Source organism: Anarhichas minor, unplaced genomic scaffold (genome assembly GCF_050575085.1).
Source record: "Anarhichas minor isolate MPS153535 unplaced genomic scaffold, ASM5057508v1 ptg000014l, whole genome shotgun sequence".
Lineage (NCBI taxonomy): Eukaryota > Metazoa > Chordata > Actinopteri > Perciformes > Anarhichadidae > Anarhichas > Anarhichas minor.
The window spans coordinates 11,979,354-11,999,571 of record NW_027466460.1 but is presented as its reverse complement, the minus strand read 5'-3'; the positions used below and the strand labels follow the sequence as shown (position 1 = coordinate 11,999,571).

General features: G+C 41.4%; 2 protein-coding genes across 4 annotated transcripts in view; both read right to left on the bottom strand.

Moving 5' to 3' along the window:
- The window catches only part of tmem131l (transmembrane 131 like), a 30,974-nt gene extending 24,526 nt beyond the window's left edge, over window positions 1–6,448 (bottom strand). For both annotated transcript variants that reach the window (XM_076091489.1, XM_076091490.1), the window contains exons 1-3: window positions 6,289–6,448; window positions 5,515–5,588; window positions 2,563–2,606 (exon numbers count right to left, since the gene is read on the bottom strand). In XM_076091489.1, the coding sequence (XP_075947604.1) occupies window positions 2,563–2,606; window positions 5,515–5,588; window positions 6,289–6,400 (230 nt within the window). In that variant the 5' untranslated portion in view covers window positions 6,401–6,448. The remainder of the gene's footprint in view (window positions 1–2,562; window positions 2,607–5,514; window positions 5,589–6,288) is intronic.
- A 1,977-nt stretch (window positions 6,449–8,425) lies between these two features.
- On the bottom strand, window positions 8,426–20,166 carry mnd1 (meiotic nuclear divisions 1 homolog (S. cerevisiae)). Of its 2 annotated transcripts, XM_076091503.1 has the most exons (9): window positions 19,792–20,156; window positions 19,303–19,368; window positions 18,631–18,688; window positions 16,260–16,408; window positions 15,131–15,205; window positions 14,899–15,013; window positions 11,561–11,605; window positions 9,053–9,171; window positions 8,426–8,902 (listed from the first exon to the last, which is right to left on the bottom strand). In XM_076091503.1, the coding sequence occupies exons 1-8, from the start codon at window positions 19,792–19,794 to the stop codon at window positions 9,065–9,067; spliced, it is 618 nt and encodes a 205-aa protein (XP_075947618.1). In that variant the 5' UTR covers window positions 19,795–20,156; the 3' UTR covers window positions 8,426–8,902; window positions 9,053–9,064. The 2 variants fall into 2 exon arrangements, with proteins under 2 accessions (XP_075947618.1, XP_075947619.1); XM_076091504.1 differs by lacking the exons at window positions 8,426–8,902; window positions 9,053–9,171; window positions 11,561–11,605 and having other exon boundaries at window positions 14,908–15,034; window positions 19,792–20,166.
- Window positions 20,167–20,218: the final 52 nt, after the last annotated feature.

Sequence of the window (20,218 nt, the reverse complement as noted above, 5' to 3'; positions counted from 1 at the left end):
CTGCAGAGGTGTCCTGTGTGATGGCACACAGTAAATAAAAGCAGATTTGGCAATGTTTGAAATCGAAGGTCAGCAGTTTTAACATCACATAAACACTTATCTCAGTCAAAGTAGATTATAAATAAAAGACAGCATACAATACTTCATTTGGATATCCGGTGTCAGGTTTAAATGCAGAAGAGGGCTTTCTCTGAATTCAACAGCAGCTGGCCTTTCTGAAAATGTTTGCCTCAGAACAAGCATGCCACTGAGCTGTGGTCCAAGGGGTTCTGTCCACAGGCACAGCACAAAAATAACAAGTTATGTTTGGCGCTATTTGATCCCCTGGATCCAACTCAAATAAAGTCAATGTCAGCAGTGACCTCAGCCGTGCTCCGGGGGAGAGTTAAGGTCAACTGGTTTCACCAGCGTTTGTGGAAGACAAGGAAACAATAAGAGAAACTCTGAAATTAACACCATATGTGTCACAGTATTAACACTAAAGAGTAAAGAGGTGTGTGTCAGGTAGATATTCTTTAAAGCAGCAGAATGAAGGAACAAGGAATTAATTTGGTTGAGATTAAAATAAAGAAAAGGAGCTTAAAAGAAAAGTAAAGCCAAGACATTTTGACAGAAGACTAAACTCAGACAGGGATATCATGAACCTCCTGTATCTGCTTTGCTCTTTGGGCTGGGTGAGAGTGCTGGCAGGCCTGCCAAGTGCCTGATAACCCTGGCAGGAGAGGCCTCACAGCCCACAGCTCTGGAGGTCAACCGGCACTACGAAGCCTCCTTCTGCCTCTCACCTCCTTAAAAATAGCCGTATTCCCACACTGTTCAGCAACAGCTGGCTGCATGTGACCCAGATGAACTTCATATCAAGACTGAAAGCTTGCCACTTCAGAGGAGCACTCTGGCAATTTAGTATTGCCCTTTCATAAAGTCGGGGGAATAACAAGAGACAAATGTAAAAAAAAATGGGTCACGCTCTAAAAACACTGAATGCTACCTTTCCCATAATAACACAGCTTAATATCACATTCATAACTGGCTAGTAAACAACCACATTTTTAAACTCTGCACCCCTAGATTGAAATGCGGGCTTTCTGTCTCCAAACCCAAATTAAGATAATCCATTATTTTATTCAGACTTGTTCAGTCTTGGGGTAACACATTAGTAAGATACCATTCAAATCAAGCACAGCAATATGAGATTGGGAGCATTTCTATTGCCTCTCAACATGGCGACGCGGATTGTAGCTAACGAGCGGCCAAAGTGCTGACAGAGCTCACAGTGTTTACCTGACGGGTGACATCGTTATAAACTGTAAAGTATCTGGATGTGGGCAGTGCAGAGCGGCGGCACACGTAGACAATACTCCACTATATCTTTACATAACAAATAGTGGTTTGCTGCTATTAATGCTCTGAGTGTTGTATATTGCTCCTTTAAAAGGGTATGAACCTCTAGGCCAGGAACACTTGAGTTTTGGGAACATATGGTTTAGGTATTTAAAGGGCTGCGTTCTTTCTTTCCATTACTGACATCGCTTCTCCAGAAAGATAAACAAGGAGCAGAAGAAAGTACAAACGCTAGAATATGTGTGCCTTAAAAAAAAAAAAAACATTTAATGATGGATAAGCAAGCCTTAAAAGGTCGCTCTGTTTCTGAGCAAGCTTGTACTAAATAACACCATGAATTCTTGTTATTTTGCTGCAAACGTCTATTTTCCTAACAATTTTTCTGCTGGAACAAAAAACAGCTGGGGAGAGAGACAGACCGACCCTCCTTTTTCTTTCAAGGAGTTCTAAACTTAGTCAGGAATTTGGTTCTGTGCCTCTCTAACACACGCCCCCAGAACTCTATCCGTCACACACCCCCCCCCCCCCCCCCCCCTCACTCACTCACCAACACAACATTGCCTGCATACAGGGGAAGACTTTTAAAAGCCTTTTTAGAAACCTTCAGTCCCATTAACCTGAAACGCCACCTCTCCCTTTGTCTGTGTGAATACAGAAACATGCCACCCCACAGCTACAGTTGTGCACATCCAATAAACCACTTACCAGAGCTCTACTATAAGCTGTAGTCTGTTGAATATGTTGACATGAAATTAAAAACTTCTTGTCTGTACTATAGCACACAAGCCCACGCCACAGCCCTGCTTTCATTCCGTGTATTACAGTATAATTGTAGTCTGCACTATACACGAGAACACACTTCGGTATGATGCAATCCGTCTGCTGGTTTGGGGTTTGTTGGTAATTATGTGGCTTGGTGGAAAGTCTCTACGAATTCCCATCCCGTGTGCCGCTCGTGAACAGGTGGAAACCTTTCATTAACTTCATTCAACTCTAAATAATCTTTTTGAAACTGCTTGATTCACGCGCGGCTTTCTCTCTGACCACTATTTCAACGAGCAAAGTGAGGTTTAAATTCCACGACACCTTTTCATCTCGGCTTGCTGTCATGAATGTGTAATACTTTACAAATGTGTGACAAACCTCAGCAGAAGAGAATCTGTTTGATGCTTTCACCACAGAAGAGTTATAAACTAAAAAAAAAAATAAGAATATGCTTACCCGTCTTCCAGCGGAAGAACGTCTTTTCTTCGTTCCTTCTCCACCTGAAATGAAAATAAAAATACTCTTTAGTCAATATGTTCAAAACAGCAAACTGCTCCCTATTTATTCTGCACTCACTCTGTGGCCTAGAGAGAAGAACACCAGGAGGCTCTGTGGGTTGCAGGTCTACTGGTGTGCCAAACTGCCTTCTGACTACTACGATGATTGTAACACCACCAACTGCTCTGATACGCTTCACTGTGCATCTGCATTTTATGTTTTTGAAAAAGTCAAAAGGTTTTATTTAGCATAAAATCGAATTTCACTGTAAATAAACCAGGGAATCCAAGCAGATAAGTGGAACAGCCTTGGGAAACTCAAACGGGCATTTCATCATTTCCATCCGGACTCCACGGGTTGGACAGCAAGCAGCGACTTCTGCCAGTGTTGGCGGAGTGTCTCAGAGTAAAACATTCCGTTTGTTGTACATGATCTCAACACTGTGCATCGAGGATTCCTGACTGAACATCAGTGACTACACAAACAACTTGCTGTAATTGGTATTCAGGCTACAATTTGCACCGCACTAGAAAACGTTGATATGAAATCTGTTTTTTTTTAGGTACTTTTTATGCACTGTATATAGTATGTTCATTAGTTAATGATATAGTAGTCTGCTGGTTATGGTGCTGTGAGGACAAGAACTCCCACAGCATTATTGCTATTATTGACAACTGACTGATTCATTGCCACAAGTGCGTGGCTTGGATCAAACCCTGATTTGTGCGATAATGGGATGTAAATCTTCTCCACAGTTTCGTAATAAGGCCGGTCTTCAAAATGAGGAAGTCCTTTTTAAACATTTCAAAATACACCCACCAGCAATACTGCATCAAAACCACAACCAATGAACACAAACACAGCTTTTTACTGAGCGTGGATTACCGAGTAAGTGACTAAATATTACAATACAACAGTGCAAACACTGTTACCCACGGTGCAGTCGGTTATGTGCACCATGCATGGTCTGCAGAGATAAGCTTCGGTCTCTTCACATGCAGAACATACAGTTTCCATAGGAACAACCTGGGGCCTTGTGGCTTCATGATGATGCAGATTTGTCAACCAGTGAAGATAAGATTGTTTCTACAAAAGGCAGCGACTAACTCTTAAATGTCATTGGTTGAATTAAGCCAGTGCAGAACATGGCAAAAGTTACAGGTTGTAACTGGTGTATGCTTGTGTTATCCTGCGTCATATCCTGCATTTCCCCCAGCAGCTTAAAAGCTCGGTATGCTGATGGCTTAATTGAACGAGACAAAATTGATTTTCCAGCTAATTAAGCACAACAATGACAGAACATATGCCGTTGCCGCAGGTGAGCCATAAAAAAAAAGCACAAGGAATATTCAAAAGCAGCACCATTTGTAAATGAATTGGATTCTAGTTGCAGGGACTTTAAAAACCCATTGCGGGGATTTGAAACACGATACAGGGGCCTGTATACAAAACAGGATGCTCGAATGTGCAGAAGAAAGAGATGAAAACCTGAACTACAGTAATCTAACAATCACTAGGAGACTGGAGTTCACATATTTAGACTTGCAGCCACATGATCCTCAAATCAAAAACACAAGTAGGAGGCATGAAATGAAGATGGCAACAATTACCAGCGTTAGTTATGCACACGACATCTGCTCAATTAGGATTTCTGCTGCCCAAATTTGCTATCTGGATTTGTATCTGTCTCCTTCCTCACCACTTCAGTGTGCCTGCAGCAACATACAGCAGACTACTTATCCAACTGACCCGGCAGCAGCACTGGGATGCAGATGAAAGACACCCATGTCATGCTCTATTTCACACAGCCCATGTAACTGAGACAGTTACTCCATTCACCACTGCCTATCTAAACATGACACCTAACAATGTCAACAATTCTGCCATCTATCAATTGGGCCTGCAGTGTAGAAATGAGTGGGGACAAACAAAACATGTCCAAACACTGGCATTTCAACCAATCCGACAAATAAGAATGATCTTCGATGGTGAATCCACTCCTCGTGTTATCTCTGTCTGGGCATGTCTGTGGTAATTACTGCTGTGGGCAGATTGCAAAATAAGTATTTCAAAAACTGGGCGAAACATAGCAACGGAAATAACAAAAGTATTTTTGTGGAAGGCAAACCTGACTTTTATATATATATTTTTTAAAAAGCCTACCATTCATCACACTATACTTTACTTTACTTATTGATCAAACCAACTTTGGTGAAACATGCATCATTATATATATATATATATGCGTTTACTTATTTTCAAAGTAACCTAACAATCAAGCTGTTTGTTTACAAAGGACTGCAGACAATGCCACACCCCCCTCAGGTAGCATGACAGCCAGCTGGTGACCTCATAACAGGTTATCAGTAGAAACTCCTACTGTTTGTGTTTGTCTCGCGCCATGACTCACAGCTGCCTACCTGAACATGTTTAGGAAATAACTCAGATCTGAAAAAAAAAAAAAAACATTAAAAAAAAAAAAGCATGAAACGCATAACATGCAGGCTAAAGAAGCTGGAAATAATTTAAAAGTAGTATGCAGGAAAGAACTCCAAAGTAGTACTAAAATACTTCCTCGTTCCTAGCACGCGCTCAGTGTGTACTACAGACTTAACTGCACAATGGACACCATGTACGAAAGAAAATAAGGAGGAGCCACATGGCAGGTGGCCTCCCGCTCTGCTTTTTACTTATAAACTAGTTCGATAACTACAACATTTTCACATTAGTATAACCACAATAGTCGTGTACATTCACTGATATTTCCCTCACATGTAACAAATGTAATATGCACAACTGGCTGCAAAGTGGAGCCAAACACAATGGGGATGCACCAGCCACACGTGCTCCATACATATCTGGCACATAAATCCTCCTCCATACAAACAGCAAGACATGAATTATGATTACCTGAAGTTGGACTAATGGATCTGCATCCTCCGCTTGCCAGACCTCGACCACGCTGGTGGACATCTGACTCAGGGCTTTGTGGGAGCAGAGAAATACAATTTTCAATGAGCTGTTGGGTTGGAAATTGGGCAATATGGGGGGGGGAAACAACAACCGCTTGCAAATGCACCATTTTTTTTTTTTTAAAGCAAGAAAACTACCAGTCTCCCGTTTTTACTACGGGTTATAACAAATTAATGGACGACAACCACACAGACAAGTGAGGAAATGACTTCGCCTTGGCTCACAAAGGCTGAGTGCTAGCTGCTTCACTAGCAGGAAGGTTAGCTCAGTGGCTAACGAACTTGGAAAACATCTCTGCTGCTGCAGCACACACGGCACAGTTCACCCAGCTCACAACAACGTATAGCTTCACTGCAGAGGCAGCTGGAACCGGGAAGTGTTCCCGTTAAAGCCCCGGTAATACGCCATTTCTCCCCCTGAACGAGGTATTATTTGGTTTAACCAAACAGCAGAGGGAACTGAAAGCTAGCATGAACTAGCAGGCTGACAAAACATTACCTCTCCCATGTTGGTAAAAACATAAATATGCCTCGAGTCGCTATTTAAAAAAAAATGCATTATTAACATGTTCCCCCCCCATTTAAAAAATACAAAATGTGTACAAATTAGCTTGTGCCACTGTCTTGTCAAGTCAGACATATTTATTTTTTCCGGTCGCGTTAACGTTACACCCCCGAAGCGGAGAGAAAATAAAAAGGTAAAAGCACGAACCTTGCAGCTGAGCCCCTCCGTGCTGTACGCAGGGTAAAAGTAATTGCAGTATTCCGAGTAGTACGTTGATCCACGTTTTCCTGTGACAGTGGAAGTCCTGAAGCCCCGCCATGCTGCCCTCTCAGCCTGCAGCCTGCCTTGTGTTTCGCTGTGCTGGTCTTTCTTTCTCTCACCCAGCAGCAGCAGCAGCAGCAGCGCCCTCCCTCCTCTGTCCCTCCCTCCCTCCCTGCTCACACACATCGGACAGGCAGCACAGGCAGCACTGACACTTGCAACAATGCTGCTATCGTGTCTGTTGCTGAAGGTAAAACAAAATAAAGCCCCATCATGCAAAGATATACATGTAATGTATAACGTACCCGACAGTGGTGGAAAGTTACTGAACACTCAAATGTGAGGTACTTACTTTACATGAGTATTTCCATTTCATGGTACTTTATACTTTTACTGTACTTTTTACTCAAAAACACATTATATGCCTGTATTATATGATGCATTACTACCTACTACCACAAGTACAATTTTGACATACGTGTACTTTCTATTATATGCTACTTTATACTTGTACTCTACTACATTTCAGAAAGACACATTGTACTTTTTACTATAACTTTTTCTTAGAATAAAGGGTATATAAATACTTTGTTACAGTAGTATAAGTCCTCCATAAAAAATGCAATACAAACATAGAAATAACTTAGTTACTATTACTACAAGTCACCAATCGGATAATTTATAGTATCAGTACAGTATCTCATACTTGAGTAAATGTACTTTGTCACTTTCCAATACTGCTTAGTTACCTTTTACATATATGCTACTAATAATCTACATTTGCACTTTGAAAGAAGCCATTCTGCATCATGACTACGTTTACTTTTGACACTTAAAGTACACTTTGCCAATAATAATTCTGTACTTTTCAGGAGTGTTTTTAGACCATGGTGCTTCTGTGTACTTAAGTAAAAGATCTAAATACTTCCCCAAACAACAGCACCCTACAGACTTGAACACAGTGGTGGAAGAACGCAAGCACTTGTACATTTTGCTACTATTTTATAATCTTATCATTATCAGACACTTGGGCCCTTTTTCTGCAGGACCAGTACTTTCACTTTTGATATTTGAAGTACAGTTTGCTGACAATACTTTTACCAAAGTAGGGTTTTGAATGCAGGACTTTTTCTTGCATTGTTGTATTGGTACTTATAATATACTTATCATTTTGTAAGAATCTGTATTTACCTTACTTGAACTCGGAGTATACCTTGCATGCAATATGTATGCACCAGTTCAGTGTAATTTAATCATACGTCTTTCCTTTAGGCCTATACTTTAGGCTGGGTGAAAGTCTTTACTTGGCCTAATGATGGCATTGTCGATCCCAAGACACGTTCACAACCCTCTAGGAGCGCTTCTAACATTCAGCATGTCAAACACATGAATCAGTGAGGACAGGTTGGGCAGGTACACACATGCACATACACTCGGGTTGCTCTCCTGTGGGTGGGGCAGTTACAGCTAACAAAACTGCAGGTAGGCATTTTCAAATTGTTTTTTTTCTGGATCATTGTTGCTCCAGTCACCAGAACATTTCTAACAACATGTAAGAACACTGCACATGTTATCAGTAGATTATCCTTATCCGGATGTATAACCGATCTTATGCATTTGGTAGCATTATAAATACTATATACATGCAGTATGCTTTGATGGCCTGCAGATAAAAAATAACTTGCGCTAGGCAACATCATAAATAAAAGAAAGTCATGACTCAACGGTAACTGGTGAGTAAGACGAGAAGAGCACATTTGAAACGTAAATCAACAAACCCAGACACGCTGGCCTTGTCAACTAGGTTACTGAGTAAACACTCTGCATTGGGATCTGGTTTGACGGAGAAAAAAAAAGGGAGGAAAATAAGCGACGCAATAGTCATTCTCGACAAGTCATGACAACAGTTTTCCTCTTTTTGCCCACAGTGCGTAGCTCTGAAAAGAATGTGCCTTTGTGACACATTTGGTGATGTTTCAGTGGTCATTTCTAAAGACTTGAAAGCACAAAAGAAAGGAGGCCTGGTGTAAATACATTTGTAAACACAGTAAGTTTTAGAATGAACACAACTGCAGAAAACGGCTTGTACAACTCAAAAGGGGACATTTTATTTGCGGCACCACAAAAGAGGTTCTGCAAAAAAAACGTAAACGTACTTTAAATATTTACAGCATTTGTACACATAACACATCCTGTGCAATTTAATTATCCTGATCACTTTTTGTAAACAAAGAGGACTGGATGTTGCTTAAAAAGCAGTTTTTCCTTTTTCCTCCCAGAAAAAAGAAAAGGTAGAAAAAAAAAAAGAGCACAAGGATTTGATTCCAAACCATCTGTTTGAGCCATTTAAATTAGACCATTGGCTACACAGATGTGTTAGGTGTAGATTACCTTCCATCATCACAGTGGGGCTCTCAGTTTTCATGCCAACAGGTGTCCCAAAAGTCAGGCTTACTAGGTTGTGTTCCTCGCAGAAGCCCTTCACCCTTCACAGCCACTCATGCTTGGTGCTGCTCTTCTCCGGTTGCACCAAAGCAACATACCGGCTGATAAAGTCCATCTGCCACGGCAACATTACGGATATCCGTCGTTAATCAAAGCCCATAAAAAGGCCTGGTTTTCACTCTAACACACAGAACATAAACTATGACTGCTGAGACCAGCTACACTGGCTTCAAACTGAAGCTTTAACACGTATTATTCAGCTTACTGAAAAAAGCTTTTAGTCCATGTAGTCAAAATCCTCCGGGATCCCAAAGGCTTTATCGATGCGGCTGTCGTCAAAGGAGAACTTCTTCTTCGTCCATGACTTGATGGCAAAAATATTGTCTGAAAACAGAAATGAAAATCTTTGGATGCAGTGTTACAGTATCATAGATAGAAGCGTCAGTCCGGGACGGTTGAGTCAAAGAAGAAATCCTCGGTCTCGTGGCTCATTTGGTGAAAGCCGAGTTATTTTTGACTAAAGATTTGATTATTGCTTTCTGAACACGGGACATTTCCCACCAGTGACCATTTAAAGCGATTGGGGGGGGATTGTGGTCGAAGGCCTAAACGAGATCGGGGCATTGGATACCAAAGCAAAGTGCACCAGTAGTTTGCATTAACATCGTGCTCAGTGCAGACTTGATGCCGTAGATCTGTCAAAAGAGAAACTGAACTGTTGTGTGTTGAGAAAGATTCCTGTTTGAGACTTAATTGCTGTTTCATTTTCTTTCTTTATTCATTTCTTCAGTTTCTTTGATTCAACCAATATCCTTGATGATGAATGCATGTAATCAGCCACGGCTCTTTCCTGATACACTGTATGAAGTGTGTACAAAGCAGATCATTTAGAGTACAATATTTGTTGAATTTGATGATGTATGACGGTGAATTTACCTCGATGTATCCAATATAAGTCGAGTCATACAAGCATAAAACTTCAAAACACAGTGTATTAAGTACATAACCAATCTCATATTTCAGTCTATCAAGTCTACAAGTAGCCTAGATAACCTTCATCGTGGCTGTAATCAGAAATAACGCTTTGTTTTACGATCTAACACGAGTTTCTCTGCCGCGAGTGGAGAATCAGGAGACAAGCGGAAAGCTGTGGACGCGTCACTCGTTTAAAGAATAAATCAAAAAGCTTCCTGTAGGTTAGCACGAGTCTTATCAAGATCTTAAGTCAATAGACTCTGAATTACGCTATTAGTAATGCCTTTCACTTGAGTCCTGTTGGATCACTGTAATCCAGCTTTGATATGACAAAATGCAGTTCAAGTGCAAGTGATTAACTGTGTGGGTGCTTGTGTGTGCGAGCCTGTCTGTGTGGGTGTGGGTGTGTCTCAGTGCGACGAGGCGTCGGGTTAAAGCCGCCCAACTTCATTTTTTAAAGTTGCAGCCACAGGCGGTTCGATACGTTTAGTGGGGCTGTGACTCAAAGCCTGCAGAAGCTGAAATAACACCAGCTACATAGCAATTATAGCTGTGCATGTTTAATGTTTTATATGAAATCACACAAAGCCACTCCCTCCAACATGAACAGAAGATTAAGCTTTGCTGTGTTGATTTTGGTGAGAATGCACCAGTGTGTTAAAAAATGCAGCTGATTGACACACAGCGGATGCCATTGTGCTTTTAGTGGTAAGTGACAGCTGAGGACATTACAGCTTCTACTAAAAGAAGTACACATTGTACTTGTTCTACGACAGCTGTTGTACAAGGTGCTGTTAGGAAACACTTCTTGTATTTGTAAAGTCCTGTTCACCCTTAGACGAGGGAAGTACAACTCATGGAAGAGGCAGAAATGACTCATACTTTCTTTAAATGAGGATAATTCTATGGAAGTGAAGCAAACGTGCCAACGGAAACTGACAGCGTGACTTTGTGGAGCAGTTAGAGGCAGGGTTGACCCTAAAGAGTCAAAACACCACAGGCCCGGCTGGTTACCATGATCCCCAAAAGGTCAGCTGTCTTTAAGGTTGCCGCTCAGGTCAATGAATGCACACGGGGCGCCCGCGTGTTGCAGGGAGGTGACATTTTGGACACCGAGTGCCCTTACAGCTCGAGTGCTTTAAAGAGTAATCGATGCAATAAGACCTGCCAGCGCTGAATATTCAGAGGCAACAAGCCTGCAACTATTGATCAGAGCGGCGAAGATCATTAATCAATTAGTCCATCCACAGAAAACTAATTGTTTGAGGTTCGTTCGCAAGCAAATATGTTAAATGTTCACTGGTTCCAGCTTATTAAATGTGACGATTTGATGGGTTTGTTTGTCATTTGTAATACTAAACTGAATATCTATGAAGGAATCTGAAAACGTCATATTGTTTTCTCTTTTTGACATTTTAAAGCCAAAACGATTAATTGCTTCATGGAACAAATAATCTGCAGATTAGTTGCAGCACTAGTAATCATTGTTTAATCTGCCTGAATAGTTTCTTGATTAATCAACTGTTTGGTCTATAAAACAACAGGTAACAGTAAAAAATAAATATATATTGATAACATCAAATGTCTTCTGTTGTCTTTACGACAGTCCAAAATCTCAAATTATTCAATAACAAAACTAGCAAATTCTCACATTTGAGAAGCTGAAACCATCAAATGTTTTGCATGAGAAAGGATTTAAATGATTAACCGGTAATAGTTGCCGATCAAATGATTGATTAATTGTTGCCGCTCGATTGCAGACTCATTGAAGGTGCTTTACAAAGATAAGAGGACTCACCTGTCCACCTGGAAACGGCTTCTTTTGCTACAACATTTGACTTTCCTGCAAAACAAAACGTATGATCAATATGTGCATTATACAGTCTGTGTGTTCACGTTGCAAGAGTGAAATATGATTTTCACCAATGGACGGAAAAAGACTACAATTAAAATGTTATGGTTTCTTTCATTTGATCAGGTAAACGTACGGTCAGGTTTAGATTAAGGCATCGACTCAGGTCTGTGATTAAAGCTTAAAGACTCCTACTGGACAACGAAGCCCTTTCAAAATATGAACAGTAAAATGAGTTGCACTAAATTCCGCCGTGTGTGTAAAGACTGAAAAGAGTCGTGTTACAGATGAGAGAAACAGAGAGTCAACGTCCATCTTGTATGGCAAATATACAGCATGTGCGTGTTTATGAAAGAAGACCTGCATGCTGTGCGAATGTAAAAAAAGGCCAAACAAATAAGCGCTTAATGTGAAAGCCCAGCTGACAGTCTGATGACCTCAGAGAAGAAAATATGTTCTTGTGTAGTAAACTGAACACGGGACAGAAAACACACGGGGAGAGTGGACGTAAATGAAGCAGCAAACAATATCCTTTATGGAGGGAAGTGACGTGATGGTTGGGTAGCTACAGCCACACTGGATGAACATGTTTACTGTTAAACTCAAGTGGACAGTTTACAAAGAGCCCATCGAGAAACCTCACAGAGAGCCGAACAACGCGCTCTGACTGGATCGCTCTCAAGTGATTAAAGTGACCCTAGAACAACAGCAGGTAACAAACAAACAAGTTGCTAAGCACCTGGAACAAAAAAGGAAATAACGTTTATCAACGGACAGTTATTTGGCTGCTTTGCGACAAAGACTGGGCCGCCGCGTCCTAAAATCTATTTACAGCAGGTTTGGCAGATTTCTCCCCGATTTGTCACTCAAAAACTACAACCCATACATCACAAAGGAAGCATCAGAAAGGAAGGAAAGGAAAGACGATCGCAAACAATGTTTCCTTTGGTAAACAAGTCATGTAAGAATTCTAAATGCTTCCTCACATAGTGTCATACCTGCCGTGCACATGCCTGTGGCTGAGTGTTTTTTTAACTCCACCGTTTACCATCACCAGCTTGTTGGTATCGATGGGAGTGGCAGCCATCGTCAAACATTTTAAACCTGATGAATCCAACTTAAGTCACTCGTAGGAGCGAGCGTGACTCGAACCGACTCCGTCTGCAATGGCTACGACCACATGGAGTTTAGCACTGATGAGGATTTCCTACCCGGCTATTGGGTTAACGTGTTATTATGCATCACTGTTTGATATTTCAATGTCTGTAATTTCAACCCCCCCCCCCCCCCCCAATTCTCCTGGGGTTGGACTTTGGAATCCAACAGCTGTTGCAGTGATTACGCTCTGCAATAGGTTGATCACAGGCACCAGAGCTACAGCAGAGGGTCTGACAATGTGATCATGAAGTCATTTCTCTGGTGTTTTGGCACCGAGCTAAAAAACACAAAACATTTTTTACATATCGACCATACTGTGTAGAGAATATTTAGTCGCTACACATGTGGCAGCAGCTGTAGTTCACTTTCCATCTACACCTAAATCAAAGTCAAGACGTTTTATGGCTAAATTCTATGAGAGATTTTGGCCATAATAATATAGATGTACCGGGACAAATGCTCAATATACTGGATCCTTAAGTCCAGCTGCCTTCAGTGTAGTACTTACATAGTGGACTATAGAGGAGTCTTCATAGACTTATTTTACCATGTAAATTACCTGTAACATTTATCTTAACTTTGCCTACCTGAGCCACAAAATTAAACTTTATTTCAACTTATTTCACAAAGCCCAAATATCTGACTTGGACGACAGGAATTATTACCTTCATGTCGCCGTGATTGTCAGGAGACAAACAATATTCACGTTATGTTGGAGTGGACGATAACAGCAGAAGTGTGTACAGGCTAAATGCATACCTGGTGTAACATTAGGAGGTGCAGGTAATATTGTTTTATGACACCACACATGTCACATGTGTACACAAAGGTCAGCTGTCACATGAACTACAGGATTGTTGTGATACCGCTCCTAGCTGTGGGGCGTTGTGTGCGCATACTGAAGAAGAGGCGTGTCAATAAGTGATGGCCAGTGGCCTTGCCGTCGTCTTTTTATAAACTTTAAAACTCAAAACCCTTGAAGCTGAGAGGTCAGAGGTTGCACGGTTAACTTAGACCGCAATTAAAACTGACATGCGAGTTAAAGAGCACAAAAAAAGAACCGCGTCTCTGCGTGTCAGCAGGAAGGCTCGCGCTGTTCACACGTGCCGCCTTCTATCAACATGTAACCAGTGTGTGGTTCAAGCCGCCAGTTTAAAAACTGACACAGCAGCGCCCTTAAATGCATCTCCAGTGACCACTTGCGATAAAGTTTGCACTTCCTCCATTTGATTTGAACCGTGAGAAACGAGGACTCACGAAAATCATGTCCCGACCTGTGAGACACAAATGAACTATGTTCTCATTTTGCATTCACGTGATGACACTACATTATATGTGTGGAGTCACATGTTTTTAGCTAAAGGAATTGGACCCCGGCATCTCTTTATTGCACCTTATTCAGAGCTGTCTAAACATCCAAGATAACATATGAGGAGGGAGTTTGAGGCTATTTCCCACATCCTGCTTATGTTTCTTTTTTAGCACTATGAGAAGGTGATTTTGATTGGTGGCCATGTTCACTGTTTTACTGGTTCTTGGGAGGTTTTCCTGGTATCCTTTCCATTCATGTCCCTAGAGTACATGCATGCCAGTGCTGGATGATTAATGTGCTGCATACTTTATTTAAAAAGAAGAACGTTAATGTCGGCCTTGTACCCACGTCTTATTTTTATCACTCCTATATTTGACAGTTTGTGGGAGGCTTCACTGAAATAGACCAGCTCCTAATGCACAACTCTGTATTCATTATCGGGTGTGAAACCACACATTCAGGGTAGCTTGAGTCACGCTCAAGATTGTTTGTTTCTTGGCCGTTTGTCCAACTCTTTCCTCTGAATAAGAGATGTCACCATCTGCCTTTGTGAGCCACCTGATGTTGGAGTCCGGACTCCATCTTTTTCATTGACGAGTCTACCACTCTAAGCATTCAGCTACAGTCCCAAACTACAAGCTTACCGTCAGCTGACTCTATCGACTGTCAAAGCCTCAAACAAAACACATGTTACAGAACAAGCTTGTAGGTCCAGCGGCATCAATTGATTCCACCTCGTTAGATATGCACGAGACTAATGGTAATCACTTTGGTCAGTGATCACAGGTGACTTTGATGTTGTATCTGTACTTACTCATGTCCTCGATGACCTCGGGGTCACATTCTCTGTACTTCTCCACCTCGGCCTTCAGCTGAGTTCGCTCCTCTCTCAGAGCCTGCAACTCCTTCAGCTGAGAGCTTCTCTCCTTCTACACACAGACACAGATCATCTACGCATTTTATCGGTGTAATTAACATGGATTTGTCATTTTTATGTTTTATAACTTAATGTTCGAGGTGTGGAAGCATGTGAGAAATATTCTTACTGTATCTTGACGTCCCACTGTCGCTTTTTCAACCGCTTTCTGCACGGACAACTTCCGCTGCTTCGCTTCAGAAATCTTTAAAGTAAACAAGTCTTACACCAGTCAAAATGTAGCAAATGGAGGCTTTCCTGTATTCTCCCATAATGCAATGTTTGAAGGGAAAAGTGTTACAGTTACTGACAACTAATAATCTCCTGACCAGAGAGCAGAAGCCATCTTGCTTTTAAAGCTTAGAACTGCTTTATGCAACCTTAAAATCTTAATTGCTCACGACTGCTCACCGGTTCATTAGAGGTTATTGGTTTATTGACATTAAAAGCCAGTTACAGTGCAGTAAAATGCACCGTTAAAGCACGCTCTATGATTAATATGTCAGAAAGAAAGGAAGCTGTGTCATTCGTTTGTAAATTACATCTATAGAGCCAACAGACCGAAAGTAATAACATTCATTGATTCAGATCTACTTTGCGGTGTTAACAGGTGATATAATGTCAACCGTCACATTCCACCTGAGGACTCTACGGTTCATCCGATGATCATCTGCTGTGGCTCGTCCACTATGACTGTATATTGTAATGCGTTTGGTATTATCACACATCAGATCGCTGCTCTACATCATTTAGCTTCTGTCCCAGAAGTCCGGTGGCCGCGGCTCTCTGAGGAGTCGCCGCCCTCTCACCATCTGTCTGCCACCGAGAGCAGCGTCTCTCTCTGTGTCAACTCATCTCTCACAACACGACATGAGTCTCAGTTGTAAGCTAGAAATAGGGATCACTGTTTTGTTTTTGTATTTGGGAATGTCTCCGTTTATTTTGAATATTCAAAATGTGAAAATCAAATGAAAAGTACATCTATAGTTGAACCAGTAGCACTTCCCATTCTTCTCTTGGCTTTCTATTACCAGAAGCCCTCTCAGATCCGTGCTGGCCTCATTTACTGTAAACTACAGCGAGCCGTGTCAGAACAGAAAGAGAAAACGCAGCCTTTGGTGAAAATCTGCTTAAATCTGTCTGTCATAAAAATTCATCGTCCGCTCTGGAGAGATGCTGTACATCACGGGCTGTTCAGAGCAACACGATCTGCATCGAGCGTGTTTTCTTTGGCAACATCTGCAGCTGGAGTTTGTCACCTGTGTTTGCAGCGCCTCCAGTTTGTGCTTGCGAGCGTGCAGAGCCTTGCTGGGAAAGGCCCAGTAGTAGTTAGACGTTCCCACTCGTTCACAGTCCACCATGTTGTCGTCCACCAGGCTCTGCAGCACGTCCTTCACAGACATGGGAGCTTAAAGCGGCAGAGAGAGAGAGAGAGAGAGAGAGAGAGAGAGAGAGAGGAAGAGCACACCTCCTACATTAAACACCCACAATCCTGCAGTTGCTATTATTACACCTTGCCTTCCCAGCAGTTGATGCCATTTGTGGATTATTGATTTGTGCATGACCGATTCATAGTAGAGGTATGATTGTTATAAGCTTGGAGGACTTCAGGCGATGTAAAATGCATCTGGTGTTGGATACAATATTGCATTCTACTTAGGATCTAAAAACGACAAGTCAGCATCGGGTCTCATCTTTACTGGCAAAGCGTAGCACTCGAGCACACACACATCTGCAGCCTTTGTGGCCGTTTCATGCTCATCTGAGAGAACGCTGCGTGAGATGATGTAATAGAGCAGGAGCTCCATCTTGAACAGTGTCAGCGGTGAAATGTGATACTCCCACACGCTTTGCTCAGCCGGTCCACTGTGAAACTGAAAGAGCTTCTCTGCTGCGTTAAGAGCTGAGTGGAGCGGAGTCCTGAGAGGATGTTTGAACAGCAGCAAAATGAAAAACACTCTGGATGGATCAACCAAAGCCTGTGTGTGTGTGTGTGTGTGTGTGTGTGTGTATGTGTCTTCAGTTTTTTTTAATGGGATTCAAATAGCTTTTTTTGTCCATTTTCAACTTGGGCCTTCTAATGGCTGCCAGTGTGTTATTACGACTCTCTACTTCATTTAGCTGAGATCACTCCCACGGCCCCTTTTCCTCACATGTTCTCCTCTTCGACAGAAAAATGTGCCCATAACACAGATCTCTTGTCCCCCCCCCCCCTCCCCCCACCACTCAGTAACTACATCATGCCCAAGTAAGGGGGACAAAAACATGTGCTTCTAATCACAGCAACACGATCCAGTTTCTCCTGATTAATGTTATGTCCACTTTAAAACTAAAAAACCTTCTCAGTCCCCCCCCCCACACACACACACAGCTCTGTTCCTCTGAGGGTCTTAAAAATCCACATTTATTTATATAAATGTTCCTTCAATACTCATAATGTCTCCACGTTGACATCGAGGGAATGTGTTTGCTTTGAAACCAAAAGCTTTCAACTGCACTGTGAGATTTCTGCCGTTGACATGTCTGGTTCTGCTTAAACCGACTAAATACAGTTAAGATGGCAACCAGCTAACCCTGGCTGCCATGGTCATGTTGCAAGCATGTCACCACAATGTTTTCAAGAATGCAACAGTGTTGACACCGACTTTGTGGTCTTTGGAAATAAACTGATGGTATTTTATTTAAAAGACCATCGCTGGTATTCATCAACGTTTTACACACGACGGTTCTATTCAGAATGTTCTGAAAACAAAATCAGACTTTTTATTTCTATGAATGTTCACGTATTGAGGCAACACAGCTGTGTTTATTAGTCCTGAATGTTTTTATTTAGTTCATATCCTCTTAGTCGATTAGTAGTCGTTGTTTCATGCTGAATTACTTATTTCCAAGAAACGTATAAGCACATCTCTGGTGAACACAAGATTTAAACTGGTTCTTTTGTGCAATGTTAGCTTGGATTGAGCCCTTCATACCTACATGTGGGTCTTCTCCACGGAGCCCGCCGGGTTTCAACAGTAGCCCAGAATAGGCAAACCAAACACTGGCGCTAGCAAGAGCCTTTAGCATTTCTACATCACCTGAAAGCCACGTTAGTTCTCCCACATGCTTGGAAAGGGAAGCGTGAGTGGACGGGTATTCAGATACAATCTGCCAGCTCACCACTAGATGCCTCTGAATCCTAAACACTGCTCACGACTGTCAGTCGTGGCTGACACTTCAGGGTGTACAGCTGCTGACTTTTCAGATTAAAGTTCATGTTCAACAACCGACGTGTAGCAACAATAAAAGGCACTCAAACTCAATGACATGAGACCAGTGTGGTAAATGGGCTAAAACTGCAAGCAAAACAAAAACATGGAGGGAAAAAAAAGACTTTTTATTGCATTATGCTCCTGTTCAGACTCAACTCCCACATTCATGTTTTTCTTTTCTTAAAATAGAGAGATGTCTCTACTAACCTTTAGATTTATTTAATATATTTAGTAGAAGCCAGTGAGGGAAACACACAAAAAGGCCCATATTTGTTGGGCAGCAAACCTGAACACCGGATGCGCTGCACACAAGTTAACGGAGCATTTAAAAATTCTTGATGATGTGTTTCGACTAAAACGGTTGCTCATTACTCACTTATTCCCTTTGTTTTAGGGGCGATCTTCTCAATGTCTTTCAGCTGAAACACATCTTTCTACAAAGAGAATAGGAGAACAAATTAAAAATATATATTTATGTCTTTATCATACAGAAATAAACTATTTAACTTATCTCTAATCATATTTGTAAGTCTGTAATGGAATGCCTTTCCAAGTATTTTTTTATTCATTACCAACCTAAAATAAAATAAATAGTGCATTTCTGTACTTTTTAATTTTTGCCTGATTTTATCTAATTTTAGTGACACTTAGTGAACACTTTTTAACTTAGTTGTATTACTAATATGTTGTTAATTGATCAAAATGACTCTCTCAAGCATCAAGTCATTACAGGTATGTTTATGTTTTAGTAGTTGTTTGCATGTTAGCTTTTGTCTCCCTCACAAAAAGAGGGCTGCCTAATATAATATAAATATATATAATTCAATATTAGTGACATTAAAATCAATGCTCTTTTTTTTTCAAAGAAAATAAAATGCATAACAATACTGACTAGTGGGTATATTCATTAGCTTTTTAACCACAGTCACAGTGTAACCGACACAGCACAGAGGGGACATTGAGGCCTAACATTATGGTTTATATGGTTATTTTTATTATGGTTCCTACTTCAAACCTTCAGCTGGTCTCCTGCAGAGGGAAAACTCACCGTTTCAAAGAAAATCTCCATCATGCGAGTTCTCTTCTCCTCCAAACTAAGTCCTTTCTTCTTTGACTGTAACAGATTTAAAGTAACAGAAGGCCTGGTTAATGCCACTATATCACACAGCAATATAAACATGTGCACGTGGCAGTAAACACTGTGTGAGGGGTTGATTTTCCTAGATTTGCACGTCTGTGCTTCTACCTCATTGTTGTTGTAATACAGCTTCCGGCCACCAGAGACAGCACTGAACAACAATGTACTCGGCGAGGAAGATATTACATATATTGTATTAATATCGATACAGATCCTGAATTACGGTCAATATTGACCACGTGGCACGTAAGTGTATAACTCTAAATATCAACTTGGTGACGTTATTTACGGTTAGCAGCTAACTGACGCTAGCATTAGCTTGGAGCTAGCTTGGTAATGCTAGGTTGTCTGTGAGAGCACTATCACATCAACAGCGGGTAAAGGTGAACGTCTGCTTACCATTGTATTGCGTTGGCTGTGCCAGCAACGTCCACTGGCATGAATGGTTTGCTTTACAATATGTTTTATAGCGCTGTTTGTAATCCAAATAGGAAAGAAATAATTCGTCCAGTACTGAAATTCCCGCGGAAGACTGTCACGGGGCTTTTGCTGCCTTCAGTGATCCTCGTAAACTCCACAGCTCTCGTGTTGAGTATGGGAATGTAAGTTTATAACGAACATATTTTGCCACGGTGAATGTGCTCAGTTTAAATATTTTAAAAGCTAATAAGCACATATATTATTTGTGCTGAAATGTTCTGTAAGAGGGTAAAACAGTCACGTTTGCCATCGTTAGTGTCGTGTTCGCTCGAGTCATCATAATTTCCGACTGCAAATGAAGGCAGCATTACTTTAAGGGGGAGGAGCGATGTTTGAGTTCACGTCA

What these genes read in the sequence shown, in the direction of transcription:
- mnd1 (XM_076091503.1), bottom strand. An exon ending in CGAGGTCATCGAGGACATGA is followed by an intron (nt 11,606 to 14,898) that starts GTAAGTACAGAT and finishes TTTGTTTTGCAG; the next exon opens with GAAAGTCAAATGTTGTAGCA. An exon ending in AGCCGTTTCCAGGTGGACAG is followed by an intron (nt 9,172 to 11,560) that starts GTGAGTCCTCTT and finishes TTCTGTTTTCAG; the next exon opens with ACAATATTTTTGCCATCAAG.